Source organism: Phacochoerus africanus, chromosome 3 (assembly GCF_016906955.1).
Source record: "Phacochoerus africanus isolate WHEZ1 chromosome 3, ROS_Pafr_v1, whole genome shotgun sequence".
NCBI classification, from domain to species: domain Eukaryota; kingdom Metazoa; phylum Chordata; class Mammalia; order Artiodactyla; family Suidae; genus Phacochoerus; species Phacochoerus africanus.
In genome coordinates, this window is record NC_062546.1 from 146,280,132 (window position 1) to 146,298,943 (window position 18,812).

At 38.6% G+C, this 18,812-nt stretch overlaps 1 protein-coding gene across 2 annotated transcripts in view; it reads right to left on the bottom strand.

The window, feature by feature from the left end:
• CHN1 (chimerin 1) overlaps positions 1–18,812 on the bottom strand; it is a 197,261-nt gene that overhangs the window by 67,598 nt on the left and 110,851 nt on the right. Inside the window, exon 7 of one of the 2 annotated variants that reach the window (XM_047772923.1) lies at positions 13,904–14,192. In XM_047772923.1, coding sequence (XP_047628879.1) covers positions 13,904–14,192 — 289 coding nt within the window. Of the gene's footprint in view, positions 1–11,581; positions 11,606–13,903; positions 14,193–18,812 lie in introns of those variants that run through there. The other variant, XM_047772924.1, reaches the window with a different exon arrangement.

Here is an 18,812-nt window from a genome sequence, read left to right on the forward strand (position 1 = left end):
AACCCACATAAATAAAATTTCTAAGATCTTCAATGATTTTTAAAGTGTAAGGGGGTCCTAAGTCCAAAGAGTCTGAGAATCATTGATTTAATCCATTAGTTGTAACTTTTACTACACAACAGGATCTCATGCACACCACACACGTGGATACACAAAGACAAATACATTAATAGGTATCTGAGCCCCATGTTGATTCTACTGAACCAAAATTTCTGCAGGCATCTCTACTGTATCTAAAGCTTCACTGGTGAGAATACTGACTTGATTTGGCCCTTCTACACAATAATTATTCATGACTGCATATTTTAGAACTTTCCTCAAAGTTTATTTTACATTAAAGTTATTTTAAATTTTTTTCTTCATTTTATTTCTTGGAAGTACTATCAGTAGTAATAGCATCTTTAATTTTTGTTTCACTTATAGGTTCTGAAGCAAATCCTTATTCATTGTTACTGGTTTCCCTGCTTCTGAGAGATACCACAAAAAATGATAAACTCAAATTGTGTTAAAAAGCTGAGAGAATTTTTTTTGTTTGTTTGCTTGCTTCATTTTTCTTTTTGCTTCTAAATCATAATAAACTCCCCACAGTAAGTTTTCCATTTACTCCCTGGAATAGTGATTTGAAAGACACTTCAACTGCCTTCAAAATCTTGTTTATTTAGGAGGTGACTGTCAACTCAGAGGTCTTTTGTCAGTTTCAAAGAGCTAAGGTAAGCTTTAACTTAAACAGTGAAATGCTAATAAGCATTCTGAAGACTGAAATGATGAAAACCCGAAGATGTCAGCCTGAATTTAAGTCAACTACTGAAAATGTAAAAGTATACTGATATATATATAATAAATGACATGCTTTATTATATTATAAATCTTAGTTACCACTATATTTCATTAATATATAGATAAATTATGTTAATCATTTAATATGGTTCAGTTATAAAAACCTTAGAAATTTACCTAGATCACATTCTATTAAGTATACTGTGATTTAAAATACATATGCTGGAGTTCCTCTTGTGGCTGAGGGGTAAGAAACCCAGACCAGTATCCATGAGGATGTGGGGTTTGATTCCTGGCTTCAGTCAGTGGATTGGGGATCCAGTGTTGCCTGAGCTGTGGTGTAGGTTGCTGACACGGCTAGGATCCCACGTTGCTATAGTTGTGGCCTAGGCTAGCAGCTGCAGCTCCAATTCAGCCCCTAGCCAGGAACTTCCATATGCCGCAAGTACAACCCTAAAAACAAAACAAAATATACATGTTGAATTACTGATAGCTTTGCACATTTATGTATAATTTACACCATCACATAAGCATAAATTCTCTTTTATTTTCTTGTGGTGGTGCTGTTCCCATTAAAGGAACAAGACTATTTGGATTTGCACACATCTGTGGTACTTAAAGAACAGAGGGTAGAATTTGACACAAGCAACCATTAGAGAACTAAGCTACACTATTAGCAAGGAGAGTTTCTTTTTTTATATATATTTAAAATTTAAACATAGATTTTTCTTATTGTGTAAATTGGAATCTTTTTATTCTTTTAACATTTGATAAGAGCTAACTTTAAAAAGTGAAACTGAGTTGCCCTTCTAGAGTGGCATGCCTCAATGTGTGGAGGGGTCCATCTGAACTATGTTTCAACTTCCTATGGACAGGTTCTAGGAGGTCTTTTTGTTTGTTTGGGGTGTTTTTTTTGTTTTTTTTTTTCGGCTTTAGTTTTTGTTTTTTTTTAGCTTGAGCCTCCAACATGCAGAAATTTCTAAGCCAAGGATCAAACCCATGCCACAGCAGTGACTTGAGCCACAGCAGTGCATGCTGGATCCTCAAACACTAGGCCACCAGGGAACTTCTCCAGGATGTTTTAACTTTTCTCTTTTGAGTAATCCAATTACTCAAAATACAGCGATCCACTTAGTCTAAATACTACCACCATCCAATGTTCAGTTTCTATGATGACACCAAGAAACATCTCGTGGAAGGGTCTGGCTGTCCTCTGTGACTTCATACTTAATAATAAAGGATGCACTATTAAAACATACTAGAATTCCTTTGATAAATCACCATAAACCTATCATCTCCAAAGATACCCACTTTATTATAATAACTACCTTCAAAAGGATTTCTGGGAGTTCCCGTCGTGGCTAGTGTCCATTGAGGATGTGGGTTTGATCCCTGCCCTTGCTCGGTGGGTTAAGGATCTGGCATTGCCGTGAGCTGGAGTGTAGGTCGCAGATGCGGCTTGGATCCTGCATTGCTGTGGCTCTAGAGTAGGCCGGTGGCTACAGCTCTGATTAGACCCCTAGTCTGGGAACCTCCATGTGGCACAGGAACGGCAAAAAGACGAAAAAATAAAAATAAAATAAAAACAAAAGGACTTCCGTAAACATTGAAGGAGATAACCTGGTAAAGGACTTAGCAGACTATCTCGCATAACAAGGCTCAATATATGTTAATTACTTCTGTTATAATTCTTAGTTTTACAACTTTTACAACAGATCTACACTGAAGAGCAAAAAGAGACCTTCCATTTACTGAAGCCAAAAAAGTCATGTGGGCACCTCAAAGATTTAGAGTTCTAGTCAGCAGCCGTCAAGCCCCTACCTAAATCTGCATGCTTTCAGTGTGTTCTACTTCTCGGAACGATAAGTTCTCAGAAGTATGGGATCTTAAGCCTCCTGAGGATTAACAAAGAACACTCAGGGGTAACAGAAGGCAGCTATGCTCACCACTATACCACCAACACCACACAACTTAGAGGTAATGAGTCATTACGGCTAGAAGGCCCTGAATGTCATCTATGAAGCTGAGTTCATTGTACAGCTGAGGCCCACACAGGCTGATGGTACACTTGAAATGACACCATTAGTTAATTAAAGCCATGAGATGAGGATCCTGGTCTCCTGTTCCAAGAAGAGGCCCAATTTAAAAGAATGGCCGGATAGATAGGAGATAACTTGTGATAATCAAAGTCCTTTTGGAATGCTTCTATTTGAGGAGTAAAGGTGGATCTTTGTGGAAAATGAATCTCAAAAAATAAGGAATGCAGAGAGGAAAAGAATAGCAAAAAGAGAGCATTTGAACTAGATGCTGCAGACTGCTCTAAAGCTTTGACCAAACACTATAGGGCAGAATTTGTTTTATGAGTTAATACCAGATCAAATGTTAAAGATCCATTACTATTTACATATTCTGCCCTAGAGAGAAAAAAATTAATTTAGCTTGAGGGTTTAGAATATTCTGGTGTGAAACCCAAAGTGAAAGATTAAAACCACCTGTTTAGGGAACTATATCCAGTCACTTGTGATGGAACATGATGGAGGACAATATGAGAAAAATTATGTGTGTGTGTGTGTGTGTGTGTGTGTGTGTGTGAGACTGGGTCACTTTGCTATACAGTAGAAATTGACAGAACACTCTAAATCAACTGTAATGGAAAAAATAAAAATCATAAAATAAAAAAATATTTACAATCCAGTATCACTATGAATTTAAAAAAAAATGGAAAAAAATCAGCCCCTTTGCCATAACTATGAGCATTGCTTCCAAATAAAGGCATCTGTCATAATCATTAATTAGGCAAAGGCATTTTTTGGGGGGGCTTTATCTAAAAGGAAACAAAGGAAGTTCACTATTCGTCTTGAAATAAGTGCTAATTAGAATGTTAAGTCCACCAGATAGCAAAATATTTCTGGTTTAAATAATAGTTCCAGCTAAGTCCCTCTTTGTATGCTGCAGAGGGAACTTATGGCAATCCCTTCCTCTCAAAAAGCTTTGTTGATTTAGAACTGGGTAACTGTAAATGATACACGAGTGGGGCGTGCTTTCTCTCTCTCTTACACACATACTCTCTGGAAGGATAAACAGCAGAATATTATTGGTTAGGTTACGTGTCAGTAGCAGGATCTGGTGGGATTTTTATGTTCTTACTATTTTTCACTATTATTTTCATAAGCAATGAACATGGATCATGATGGAAATATGAGAGTTTAAATAAGCTGTGCATAGGAACGCTAGATGGAAACCCATCAAAATATTAACACAGAGTTGGTCTTTGGATGGTGGGACTGAGTAATCTCTCTTCTTTCTTTACTTCATATTTTTTAAGTTTTTTAATGAAGAATATGTGTTTTTTTAAGGTAAAAGTCTCTTGAATTCATAATTAGCTGTATCAATCCATGATTTATTTATTTATTTTTTTAGTTTAAGAATAGTTTTAGGGAACGTGATTAGACTTGTTCACAAACATCACCTATCTCCCAGTCTTGAGAAACACTAGATTTCCAGAATGTGGTCAAGAAACCATGCAGGGTTCCAAAGAGGGTCCCTGGCAGAGGTCTCTGAGCCCCAGAGGTCTGCTTGCTTAGGGAGCAGTTCCAGGTGACTAGGAGGACCTACTCTAAGTCAAAGTGCATTGAAAGTGATTATGGACCTTAACATGTAAGTGATTCAATCTAGTTTAAGAAACTGGAGTAAAGTCAAGGTTTTATCAACAATCCCCTCATTCACTCACAGCCCAGTAGGCTTTTCTGAGGAAGACAGGAGAAAAGTTACAACCATTTCTCCAGAAAGTTACAACCATTTCTCCCACGGAAGTCCTCCCAAGGGAGCTTGTTACACAAGAGAAGGTCATTCTTCACCCCAGACCGGGCAGAGAACTCTGGTCTACGGAACTCTTGAGTGGGTTGCACCTGTGTGCTTTCAAGGATTGCATGGAGAGAAATCTAAATGTTTTAGGGGCCTCAATAAAGTCGGGGGAAAAAATGCTTTAGTGGTGTTCCACAGGGAATTCTGCAATCACAGCACTGTCACAAAGAACACCTTTTCCCCTTGGAGTAGAGTGGGAGGAGGAAGCAGAAATGGTAGTTTTTCTCCTAGTGATATTATTGCTCCTACAATGTGATACTAGAGAGTAGGGGACACTCTACTGTCCCATCAATTTGACACCAGCCATGGGACTTAGCCCAGGCCAGAGAGGAATGGCAAGGCAGATGGCCAGTGATTAAAGGAGGGCTGGGTGTGTTTTTCTGGCTCTGGTCCAAGACCCTGACAGGGCAGATAAGATCTTCCTTCCTGCACCTAAGAACCTTCACTCACTGTGCACCCAAATTTATTGAAGTCTTTATTACAGATTAAAAAGTGAAGCGTCCATAGTGATAGGATATAACTTTAATAAGACACACAGTATCCTATCACTACTACATATCAACAATTCCTTTGTTGTTCATATTTCCCTAAAAATAGATGGCTTGAGAAATTTTACATCTAATATCAGAGATAAGGAGGATAGGTATTTAATGATAATAAGATGATGTGTTTACAATAAATAAAAAGAAAAAAGATGGAGGTAAGGAGTGCTATAAATGTAGAAAATTAATATATTACATAGGATGTCACTTGTCACATTAACCATTAAAAAAATTTCTTGTTCTGATGGAAATCTAATCAGTGGTTGCCTTAGGCAGGCATTTGGTGGTGGGATTTTCTACAAAGGGACACTATGGAACTTTCTGAAGTAGTGAAAAGTTTTATATTTGATTGTAAGCGGTGTAACACAGATGCATACTTTTGTCAAAGCTCATCAAACTGTACATGTAACCATATACATTTTACTATATGTAAATAATACCTCAATAAAGTTCACTTATAAAAAAATTCTTGGAAAATGAGAATGGCCTATGAAGAGCCTATAAAGAGAGATGGGTTCATCTGTAGAGGTGCCCCAATTACAAGGAAAAACAGAATGTTCTCAAGGGGTAGAGCCCCAGTGTTTTCCTCACTATGAACTTGGGCAGTAGCCCAAAGTCATTCTAAAGTTATTAAGCAAACTTTAACCCCCAATCAGGAATCCCTTCCTGTTGAGTGAGTGAAAGGAAGGGAGGTATAAACCTCTTCAGAAGATACTAAGCAGTCTGCAGCCTGTATAAAAGTGTCTGCTTTTGGAGGGAGATTTTATAGTAGAGGTGACCTTTTATTAAACATTGCTGGTAAATAAGTACAGTAACTTAGAAATTCTCATGGAAAATTTTTAAGTTGTATGAGATGTAAAATTTAATGATGCAAAATACAGGTCACCAGCAAACCTACAGGATTAGTGGCTTTTCCCAGGACGGTTTTAGAAGTTAAGGAAATGGGGATAATAGTGCTGACTCATCCTGGTTACTGAACAAACCCCAGTGAAAATAACGTAGCAGTACTAAATCTAAAAAAAGACAGACAAGGGTACAAGCAGTAACCATTAGAGATGTCTATAATTTCTTACTTAAAGAATCTAATTAGGAGTTCCCATCACGGCTCAGTGGTTAACGAACCTGACTAGCATCCATGAAGACGCAGGTTTGATCCCTGGCCTCGCTCAGTGGGTTAAGGATCTGGTGTTGCCAAGAGCTGTGGTGTAGGTCGCAGACATGGCTCGGATCCCGCGTTGCTGTGGCTGTGGTATAGGCTGGTAGCTGTAGCTCCGATTTGACCCCTAGTCGGGGAACCTCCATGTGACACAGGCACAGCCCTAAAAAGCAAAAAAACAAAAACAAAAACAAAAACAAACCCCAAAAAAATCTAATTATTTCAATATAGTGCTCAGGTTTGAGTATTTTTGACCAGTTATAACAACCTGAAGGAAATCCAAGAAGAGTTGAGAACTAACTTATGCGGCCCTATAAAAACAATTAAGTTTCCATAACTTAAAAGAGGCTCAGGGCATGGCTATGACTCACCAGTATCTGAGAGGTCTAAATATGAGGAGGAGAGAGAAATGACTCCAAATATCAGGAGGAAATATGGATCAAAAAGCAGATGAAAATTACAGACCCAAATCATTGAGCATAAGAGCCAATATAAGGACTTCCTAAAACCGGAGAGCTGATTCTTTTAGAATTGCCCAAAAGTGAGTTTGTGAGCACCTGGGAAGGCCAGTTTATTGCTTGATAGTCTTGACTTGCTTGGGACTGCAAAATGCTATGACCTTCCTAAAGCCACTGGAGTTGATTTCTGTTTCATCACGTTAATGGATAGGGATCTTCCTCCAAGGATTGTTTCCTGGCCACAATGCTAAAGGCTCTGAAATAGCAATTGTCACAGAATTTCTAATAGCTTCCTTTTCCAACCCTCAAACCAGTAATTTAAGAGTTATTTTATTTATGTAATTGGCCAATACACAGAAATCTTCCAAAACTGCAGCTGGCTTGGAAAATTACAATTTGGTCTTCCGTTGGCCTGGTTCTTTGGAGCAGAGACTGATGTTTATCTTCCATCTTCCTCTTTCCATCTGGTTTTCCCTAATGGCTTTCTATTACTAATCTCTTCTGTGGGTGATAAGATGGAAGGGCAGATGAGATTCATGCAAACAATTCCCTGGGCCCCTTTTGAGTTTTCATTAATCATTTCAAGCATGAGATTCTCTGATGGGGTCTAGGTGGTCCTAACACGCGACTGACAACGTGAGTTCAGGAATTCGTCCTCTGCCATGGGGGCTTCCTTGAGCATATCCCTAAAGAAGGGCATCTATCCACCAGCCTCCCCAAACTATTTCATGTCTGTAACTCAGATGCTATACCTGTGGAATGAGGAATGGCCCTCCCTGCATCACAGGACATTCTAAAGATTCTGAGTTCCTAAAGGGAAAATTAGACAGTATCAAATCAAGTTGAAGTAGTATATTTTCCTCCTCAGTCTTAGGGCTCAATTACATTAGGGCCTTGATTTTGGCTGAATTTATAAAATATAGAAACTTATTTGTTTATTTTGTTAGTCAACAACTGTTTATATAAAACTCAAGGGGCTGAATCAGAAGTAAAACAATATTGAGGAATTAAAGCCTTGAAACTGAGATAGATGCCAGAATGCTGTATTAATTTCAGATTCATGAGTCTGAAAAAAATTAATGTTCATGTGTACAAAAGTGTTTCCTGTGATCTGATGGGCTATTATGGCAGCAAACTCAAATTCAGAGTAAGTCCAACATAATATGTGCTGAACACCTGTAATTCTAGACGTTATACAGGCAGCTCACCTTTTGCTATCAAGATATCTAAGTGTTAATTAAACAGGGTAGAAACAATGAGAACATTACAATGTAAGTTCTTTAGGGCAGGGCTCAAATCTTGTCCATCTTTTATTACTTCCAGAGCCTAGCCTGATTCCTTACAAATGGGAGGCTGAATTAAATGCAAATAATTCCGACAGGAGATGAGTTACTTCATGGAAACCAAAGAAGAAATGGGGATGATATTCTGCTGTGCTTTTAACTTAACAGCTCATGAAAGACTATTTAGAAAACAAAGTGTGAAGACATTCAGGCAAAGGAAGGAGAGGGTTTACCCAGATGGAGTTAAGAGAATAAGGGGAAATTCAAAAGGCCCTAACAGGTTCAACATGGAGCTCAGGGTTCAATAAAAGTTCACTAACAAGGCATCGATGCAGGAGGCTTCCCTTGTCTTACATGCAGGAAAAATGGAGTTAATATACTGGTCAATCCTAAAATGTAAATAGTACAGGAAAATGACACACTTCACCTTAAAAGTCAACAGCACATTACTGGGCAAAGACACATGCTTCTTGATGAGACACAATTAAAGGTATCACAGTATTATGAAGAAAGACTATATTCTGATGGAGCAAGGAGGAGCTTTTTGATATTATCTGATGAACCTGGCAGCTGAAGCAGCGAAAAGACGGATCTTGAAGAGAAACTTGAACATGCGGTTTCTGGCAAAGGTGGAGGGGAACAGTACCGAGACTGATGAATGGGCACTTGGTTGGTGATCGCTCTGAGCCTAGGGCACAATAACGCATCAGGAACAAGGAGGCACTTTACAAAATCTCAGTGCTATGGAATTCACAGACCTTATTTCAGAGATTGAGACAAACTGAGACCCAGGGAGGTGAAGGGCTTGCTAAACCCACAGAGACTAATACATACTTATATACTGACCATGTAGGCTTTAAACAAACAAAAAAACCTACTTGATTTCTTTTTTTTGTTGTTGTTCTTGATTTCTTAAGCATAAGTATAGAGGAGACACACCCACTATATAGAAGTTGTAGACTTCCTCATAAATTACTAAATTGTTTTTTTTAATACAAATAAGTGAATCCAGACACAGCTGGCAGTTATCTAAGGACCTGTTCACAGCTGATCCCTGGACAGCTGATCCTAACTTTGAACAAGCCCCAGAGGAGATGTGAGCATGTAAATTTGAGGGGCAAGAAGGACAGATGTGGATAAAGGCAGAGATGAGGAGAACAAGAGGAACACAGCTTGGGGAGGAACAAGGCAGGAGAAAAAAACAGGCCCCAAAAGACTGGGAAAACACAAAATCCAGGAATCAAACATGCAGACTGCTTCATGCTACCCACTCTTCTGGTATTCTTACTTGAATAATGATTAAGTATGGTCTTCTTGCTGATTTCTTCATTGAGATTACACGGATACAGAAAATGTGCTATATGTATATTTAAGCAAAGCACAAACGTTTAGAAGCGGTGCTTTAGGGGAGACCAAGGCAACAGAAGACCAGGCAGCCTGTGCTTCTGCTTTCCCAGGGACAAAGACTCCTGCCATTTTATGGAGGGACCCAAATAATTCAGGACTTATGGCAGTTTTTGGCAGGGCTCACATTTCTTTTTGTTTGTTTTTGCTTTTTAGGGCCACACCTGCGGCACATGGAAGTTCCCAGCCTAGGGATCGAATCAGAGCCACAGCAATGCATCTGTGACCGACACCACAGCTCATAGCAGTGCCGGATCCTTAACCTACTAAGCGAGGCCAGGGATCGAACCCACATCCTCAATGGACACTAGTCAGATTCATTACTGCCGAGCCACAAGAGGAACTCCGGCAGGGCTCACATTTCAACTTCAAGTTTCACAAGGCTTTTCAACAGGTAGGCTGTTTGGTGATCCCCAAAAAAGTCTCTGAAAAATGAAATTTAATTGTGAAGGAAATTCCTTAAGGATAAAGTAATATGAAAATATGCCAAGAATTGCATTCATTCCAAACCTCCAGGGAAAGAAAAAACATATACATACATAGACACACACAAATTCTTTAGCTTGGTGAAGTGCCACAAAACCACCAAGGTGATTTTGCCCACCTTTACCATCACAAGTCATCCTTCCAGGTGAGACAGGTGTGGAGCTTGGAGGACTAAATCTGAACGTAAAGAGGTTCAGGCTAGAGTCAGAGTTCTGACTCACAGTATAGTTTCTGAAATGCAAATTATATATCTTACTTGACAGTTTATTACTATTAATAGTCACAGGAGACATTTTCAAAAGCATGGTTTTGGAAGATTTAAAGTTAAATTACTAAGAAGTAATAACCACTATATTCTGCCACAGGTCCAGTATCTGCTGAAGCAAATGTACTATATTCACTACTCAGAAGAAGAAACTATTCAAATACAGTTCCAAGACAGATGTTTAAAAAGTAAGGAACAAAAGTCAGGCTCTTAGACAATCTAGACAGCTAAAGTTAAGTTGTTTTAGAAGAGAAGAAAGTCTGGCTTTTTAACATGCTACAGCTTCATGATTAAATGTCTCTCACCATTTTTGAAAATATTTTTTAGTTTCTAATTGATAGTTAAGCTGCGGAAGCAACTTGGTCAAGGAGAAAAATGACATAAATGTCACTTGAAAATTTCCCCTTCACAATAGGACACCAGATTTCCTAGGAACAACAAAGAATTTTCAGGATTCACTTACTGTGGCAAAAAATTTTATGGCCATAAAACCATTCTGCCAATTGTCCACAAAAGATCAGATGCTCAACTTACACTTTAAAGACGGAAGAAATACATGTGCAGAATTCTCATCCTTCAGTTTTAGAACAAGGGAAGATCTTAAGAGATGATCTGGCTCAGAATTTCCCAAAGTGGGTTTCATGAAACATTCCCATTCTAAATGGTGGCAGGGTGATTCCAATAAGTTTGGGAGCATTCCTGAGAGAGTCAAAGTGCACCTTAGGTATTAGCAAAGCTGAGAAGCCTACAGAAAAGTAACGGTCAAGTTTAAAAATCATCAAATCTATTTGAGCACAGAACTCTTTTTGCAGTACGTATTTATTAAAATTCTGAAAGTTAATGTTTTGTAGAAAACTCCTTGTCTTATATATGAAGAAAGTGAAGTCCGCACAGGCTGGGGGATTGCCCGAGGTCATACGTGAGTTAGTGGATAAGCTAAAAACAGATCTCCCCTTTCTAGATCCCACTTCTGTGCTCTTTCTTGTGCTATTCTTCCTCCTACAAAACCAGCACTCCCTGAAGACTCTACACACCAGACCTTGGATATCATCTGGTCCAAAGCCCTCCCATTAAAGGTGGGGAACACAGCCTCAGAGAAGTGAAAAAGCGTGCCCAAAGTGACACCTGAAGTCAACGCCTGCAGTAGAACCTAGCTTTTCAGTCCAATGCTAACATTCTTTTCACAACAGCATGCTAGCTCCTGTAAAACTAACACTTTTTGCTCTGAGAAAAAGGAGTCATGGATAAGAATGATTTAGCTATTCAGGACCCAGTAAGATATTTATTAAACCACACTTGTGTCAATAGGTATTTTAAATCAGTTAAACATGATTGTCTTTACTTACAAATGTCATCCACTGTGACAGGGAATCAATGTTTCAAGCTGTTGAACAGGCCATCATCCCTGTCCTGTTGGATGACACCTGTAAATAAAATAAATCTAGTTTTGAGTGAGTAGATTTTAAGCCAGCTGGATTTAAGATGCATGCAGTTTAAAGCAAAGTTTTTTGGTTTTGTGTTCGTTTGCTTTTTAGAGCTGTACCTGTGGCATATGGAAGTTCCCAGGCTAGGGGTCGTATCAGAGCTGCAGCTGCTGGCCTACAGCACTGCCACAGCAATGGGGGATCCAAGCCACGTCTGTGACCCATACTGCAGCTCACGGCAATGCTGAATCTCCGACCCACTGAGCAAGGCCCGGGGATCGAACCCGCATCCTCATGGATATTAGTCAGATACATTTCTGTTGCGCTACATTCGGAACTCCAAAGAATAGTTTTTAAGAGGTGATTCTTAATCAAGTAAGAAAAGAGACACTTTCCAGGGCCAGGGCCAGCAATTTCATTCTTCTTCTTGTCATTGGCCTTCAGCACAAAAAACCCAGGTAACATAACTGGTAACATGGCCAGAATACATGGGCAATCATGGATCCTAGAGCTAAAAGCATCCTCTAGGCACCCTCTACCTTAGTCTCTTGCCTCTGTGAAGATTATTTTCACTTTGTTGGAGGGACAGCTAAGGCTCTCTGGGAAGTTAAATTAGACTAACTCAATGTTAAATAGCTAAGTATCTTCAGCTCAAGTCCCTTAATTTAGAAAAGTACATAACTTTACAAAAGGTTATCATTAGGCTGATCAAGTTTGCAAGACTCGCAGCTACAGGTTTTTTTTTTTTAATTTCAAAAATGTTAACTTAGTATTCTAGCACATCTTCATAAGCTGTAATATCAGTATTAGATATTTAAATACAAGTATTACTGAAAAACGCTATGAATAAAAAATAACCAAAAGTGAGAAAATAGGAACTAGAGTGAAGAGAACAATATCAAATACAGGATGCATTTAGGATGCTAAATTCTGGTTACTTCCAAAAAAAAGATTTGTAGTTCCTAACAAATATGAGTATACGAAAAACCATTTGCTACAGTCTACAATTTAAAACGGTTTCTCTGTAGCCACAAAATGCCACTCTAAGTAAGATACGTCAGAAACTAAAATTTGGGCTGGATTATGAACATTTGAAATTTCCATTCTGTGCCTAAATAGTCCAAGGTAAGTGTAAGTATTTTACAATGCTGCCTTGAGGTAATATGACTGTAACATTATCACCGGATTCATCCTGAGTGCTTACTATGTGCCAAGCCCCATTTGATTATTCTACACATACTATCTTATTCATCAATCCTCACAAGTTGATTATTATTACAATTTTTCAAATAAGTAGATGAAAGCACAGAAAATAAATAAGAAGATTAAACTTGCCAAAGTTCACTCAACTGGTAAAATGACAGGATTTGTGCACAAATCTGCTCGGTGACAGAATCAAGCTCAAGCTACTATACAATACTACATTACTTTAATATTTCAACAGAAGATACTAGAAAATGTAAGAATTAACACAATTACAATTAGAATTCATAAAAATTCTCCCACCTAAATCCCACAGAGTATAAAACATGAGGAAATTCTTACTCTTTTTCTTGGGGGATGAAGGGGAGGCTAGGGACAATTTTCAAAATAAAATTATCTTTAAGGCCAAGGAATTAAAACTTCTGATGTTAACTGTAAATATGTTACAATTAAAATAAAACAAATGCAAAACTTAAACTGTCTTTTGTAATTAAAGTCAAATCTTTCTGATTCAATTACCTAAGTCCATAAAGAGACAAATCCTCCTTTTACTCAAGCCTGACTGATTCTCAAAATAGTACCACTGTTACTGACGGACTAAATTTAATCATGTGTATTTAAAAATACAGCTATCATGCCAATTGGCTCAAGAACAGAATTATTTATATAGTAAATTATCTTCAAGGGAAAGAAAGTAGTTTTGATAGATAATGTGACTCTCTCAATTTTTATGAAATACAGCTAGTATACGTTATGCTTCGGACCAAAGCCCGTGAAAATTTTTACTAGGGGGCATTTTCCCCACAAATTTTTTAAACAGTGAAACTGCTGAAATCAGGAGTACAAAAACATACCTGACGTATTTTACCTGAACGAGAATTAGACATATGCAAAAAGCTCAGCATCACAGATACTAGACAACAAGGACAATGCTTTTCCTTTCCAGAGCACTGAGGAGAAGTCAATCTCTTCTGGCAATAATGGTTTTCTTATAAGGATCCCAAACAGAAGAAGATAAAGTGTGGTTTTATGGTAGCTTACCCTTTTCTCTGATACCCCATCCTGGCCTGTAGAATCTCTCTCATCATGTGTCTCTTTCAGGACTGGCATATGTTTTTGGTATGCTGGCTCTCTGTTTAAGGTTGTGTATCCTATGTGCTCATAAATTGGGTTTATCGTCATCTTGGCAATGTATTCTGCTGCCTTGGTTTCAATATAGAGAGTAATCAATCCATCAGTCACCAGATCGTGGATGGACTCAAAGCGCTTCTCCCCAACAAAGTGCTTTCCATCGTAGTAGAGCCTGAAGTTTCTGGTCTGACTTCCAAATCTGCCTCAATGAAATGGGAAAGATGTTTTTAAGAAAAATAAGCAAGTGAATTCTTTCTGAAAAAAATTTTTTTTAAACTTTTGCTTTGTGTGTGTCTTTGTTTAAATAAACTGTGGCTAATCGCTAGGAATCGTCTGGAATATGGAAAATTAAACTTCTGAACACAAAGAATGAATTTTCAACAATGAGGGATAACTAGCCAAAAGCATGTCTACCCTAGAAGGACAAATTTGTTCTTATTTCTCTTCTTAGCATTATGCCTGCAGGAAAAACAGGGGAAAATAAACCTTGTAATCGATGAGGACACATTCTATAATCAAGTGGTCAACTACACACTATATGAATTTTCTCTACATTAGCATATTCTCTTCAAGTTGATCAGTAAAAGTATTCTTTGTATTTCAGACCCCAGCATTCATGTCTTTGAACGGGAAGGCTCTCCTCAGGGCTCACCTGAGTGTGATGCTAGCCATCATTTACAGTAGAGCTGATCCCAGAACCTGAGTCATACAGTAATGCAGGATGGCACAGAAACACTTTGGCTATTTCTAGCCATGGGTCAAGGACTTGCTCTGCCCTTTTACATAGTCATTCTTCTGTCTGCCTGTTGAGTCTGGGCAAGAAATGCTTACAATATATAGAAAGCATATAAGTTGTAAACTACTGGACTCTAGAAATTCTATTCTCATTTTTGAGTCATGTTTCAGTGGCATTTTTTAAAAACTGGAGAAGATTGGTCTATTTTTATGATAATTTCAGTGTTTTGCTTCCTGTAGCAAACCTCAGAAACAGATCCAAGTTGGCATAACTAGCACAGGTGTACTTGCAAGATGACAAAGGCAAGAACACGCACTGATTTTAATAAAAGCTGACGCTGAAAGGCACCAATGGGCAGTATCATGGTCTTTGGAAGTAATCTTGAGTGAGGCTAATTTAAAACTAAGCAAATCAGAAAGGATATATTGAATTTTACCATTAAAAATACATAGAACAGAGATGAATACTCTGTTAGAATACTTAATTAATACCTATTTAAGTATTTTAATAGAACTGCACACTTATGTAACAATACTATTCTGATATAAGTTATAGTCCAAGAGGAGAGACATTAGAAACCTCTTAAGATTTCACTTTAAATGTGCCCTTAAAAAAAGTAAATAGGAGTCCCACGTGGTGCAGTGGGTTACAGTGGCTGAGGTTGCTGCAGAGGTGCAGGTTCAATCGCCGGCCTGGTGCAGTTGGTTAAAGGCTCTGGCATTGCCACAGTTGCAGGGTAGGTCACAGCTGCAGCGCAGATTCAATACCTGGCCTGAGAACTTCCATATTCCACGGCCATTAAAAAAAAGGGGGGGGGGGTGAGTACCCGTCGTGGCTCAGTGGTTAACGAATCCGACTAGGAACCATGAGGTTGCGGGTTCGATCCCTGCCCTTGCTCAGTGGGTTAAGGATCCGGCGTTGCTGTGAGCTGTGGTGTAGGTTGCAGACATGGCCCGGATCCTGTGTTGCTTTGGCTCTGGCGTAGGCCAGTGGCTACAGCTCCGATTCGACCCCTAGCCTGGGAACCTCCATATGCCGCGGGAAGCGGCCCTAGAAAAGGCAAAAAGACAAAAAAAAAGGGGGGGGGGGACAAAGTATTTTTTGTAATTCCCTGTGATATCTCTGTTTCTCTAATTCAAATTAGACTTCAATAATAACTTAATCCATGGGATTTTTTTAATCCCAACATTCTATCCATGTTGGTCCTTCTTCTAAAATAAAACTTATATACCTTTAGGTTCTTTAAAAGCAATTAAATTTTGATTTATACTCAAGTGAATGATCCATATAATTCCACTTTCTCATTCTCATTTTCCTCTACTGTTAAAGACATATTTCTACTGAGTACATTTTCATCATAAGTATAAAAAGTTGGACGGTAAGATTTCTACACCAAAGTTAAATATAAAAGTTCTTTTCAGTTTCATATACTGCTTTTATTATTTCCTTTTCACTAATATTCACCATCTATTATTAATAAACATAGAAAGCTACTTTATAATTTTTCTAAGGTTCATATAGCAATAAATACTAGATTGTTTAACATTAAATTCCTTTGTATTTCAGTTGTTTCAGAAGCATTTCAGTAAGAGATCAGATCATTTCACTCCTGCTGGGTTAAGATTTTGCAATGAGCATTTTCACAATGGGTATGGCCCTTAAAGACTCTCTAAGCAATGGTGACAGGCATTTGTCACTCAATTGTCTTCTGAAATATGAGAGGTATGGGCAGAGGGCGGAAGAGAAGATGGCCTCAAGTGGGGTGGGATGGTTAATTGAAAGAGTGGAAATCTAAGGCTAGACTTCTCAGCACTTTACAATGGAGCTGTTTCTAAGTCATCCAAGGAGAGGGTTTCCTGGGGTTATTGGGCAAAAAAAGTCTTAGTAGGTTTATGTGTTTCTCTTCCTCAGCTCAGTGAGTTTAAGAGATGCTATGCATGATTCCCAATTCCCCTTCAGCCTGCACTTGAGCTCTAGACCTCCTAACCAATCAAGCATCCAGCCTTAAGGGAACTGATCAGATAACTAAACTAGCTTATAATACAGGTGATTAAAACTTAACCTCTAAGGAAAAGAAAATGAATTTCCATTTTGGAATTATGAGAATTATGACTGAATTTTTTAAAACTGCATTCTTTTTATGAAAGGAACTATAAGCTTTGTTTGCCTTCTCCGAACATCCCTCTATTTTATTTTGGAAGCTACGTAAAAAGATAGCATCACTTTACAGACTGACAGACTTCTCCCCTTCCATGATCTGAAAGGTGTAATGGAAAATCTTTGAGCAAGGTAAGGAAGAAGTGTGTCTATTTTACAAAAAAGACCATTTAAAGGAGAAGGAGATGCCAAAACTAAGGACAAAGAAGGAATCTTTTCTTATAAAAGTTTATCACTCACAGATTGTCATTTATACAACAAACATTTAACACAACACCCAGGAACTCTTAAATGTTAGGTGGTGCATAATAAAGTTCCCGTTTCCTTGATAGCCTCTACGGGAAACAAAGGTAAAAATAAGTCAATACAAAGACAAGATGAAATGCTGAATTTTAAAAAGTTCATCTTCAGATTGATTTCTAAAAAATGATTATAATGATGTGTATAACCTTATTCGTATGCAGAAAAGTTACATTTCTGTTCAGTGATAACATGAAAACAAGTAAATCCAGTATCTCCCTCACACTACAAAAACCAAGGCTGGAGTTCCCATTGTGGCTCAGTGGTTAACGAACCTGACTAGCACGCATGAGGAAGCAGGTTCAATCCCTGTCCTCGCTCAGTGAGTTAAGGATCCGGCACTGCCCTGAGGTGTGGTGTAGGTCACAGATGTGGCTCGGATCCTGCGTTGCTGTGGCTGTGGTGGCTCTGGTGTAGGCCAGTGGCTGCAGCTCTGATTTGACCCCTAGCTTGGGACCTTCCAGATGCCGGGGGTGCAGCCCTAGAAAGACCAAAAAAAAAAAAAAAAAAAAAAACCCCGACCAAAAAAACCCATACAAGTCTCACTGCTTAACAAGATCTGAACATATACACTTAAGCCTACATCTCAGAGCTACTGCTTATATGCAAATACAAAAGATCCTTGCAGTCTTGAAACAAAGTTTGGCGAAGAGCAGGCAAGTCCTGGGTCCTATGTGTTTAAAAGAAAGTCTTATGTTTTGGCATCAGATAAATTAAGTTTAAATCCTGGAGCTGCCACTTCTTAGCTGGCTGATTTTGGGAAACTCATTCTTCAGATTCTGCATTTTGGAATCAGCAATAACTTTACCCTATACAGTAATAATCTAACATGGCTGTGAGGGTTACATAAGAATATTTAAGTCAAAGTTAAGTATAGTTGACCCTTGAACAACACAGGTTTGAACTGTATTGGTCCATTTAGAGATAAGGGTTTTTTTCTGTTTTTGTTTTTTTGTCTTTTATTTTTTGTCTTTTTAAGGCCTTACCAGCGGCATAAGGAGGTTCCCAGGCTAGGGGTTGAATCAGAGGTGTAGCTGCCGGCCTATACCACAGCCACAGCAATGTGGGATATGAGCCGTGTCTGCAACCTACACCACAGCTCACGGCAATGCCAGATCCTTAACCCACTGAGCAAGGGCAGGGATCGAACCTGCAACCTCATGGAAGCTAGTCAGATTCGTTAACCACTGAGTCACGATGGGAACTCCAAGAGATACAGGTTTTTGACAATAGTAAATCCCACAGCACTATACTACTTGCAGTTGGTTGAATTCATGGATCCAGAACCGCAGATATAGGGGCCAACTACAAGTGCTATGAGGCTTCTCTACTGTGCAGAGGGTAGGTACTCCTACCACCACACTGTTTGGGGGCAACTGTATAAAGTAGGGTCAATGAATAATAATCTCCTTTTTCCTGTCAGCTTAGACCTCTGCAGAGAATGACACAATGATTATCAAACAAGAAAGTAAAACAGAAAAGATATTCAATAAATATGCACTGAAGGCAGCTGAAGAAATAACTGGTAATGCTGGTTGAACAGGAACATCTCTGCACTGGTTAACTTTACAGTCAACGAAAGGCAAGGAGTTCCCTGTTAATTTTTCTTCGAAATGCCACTGAGTA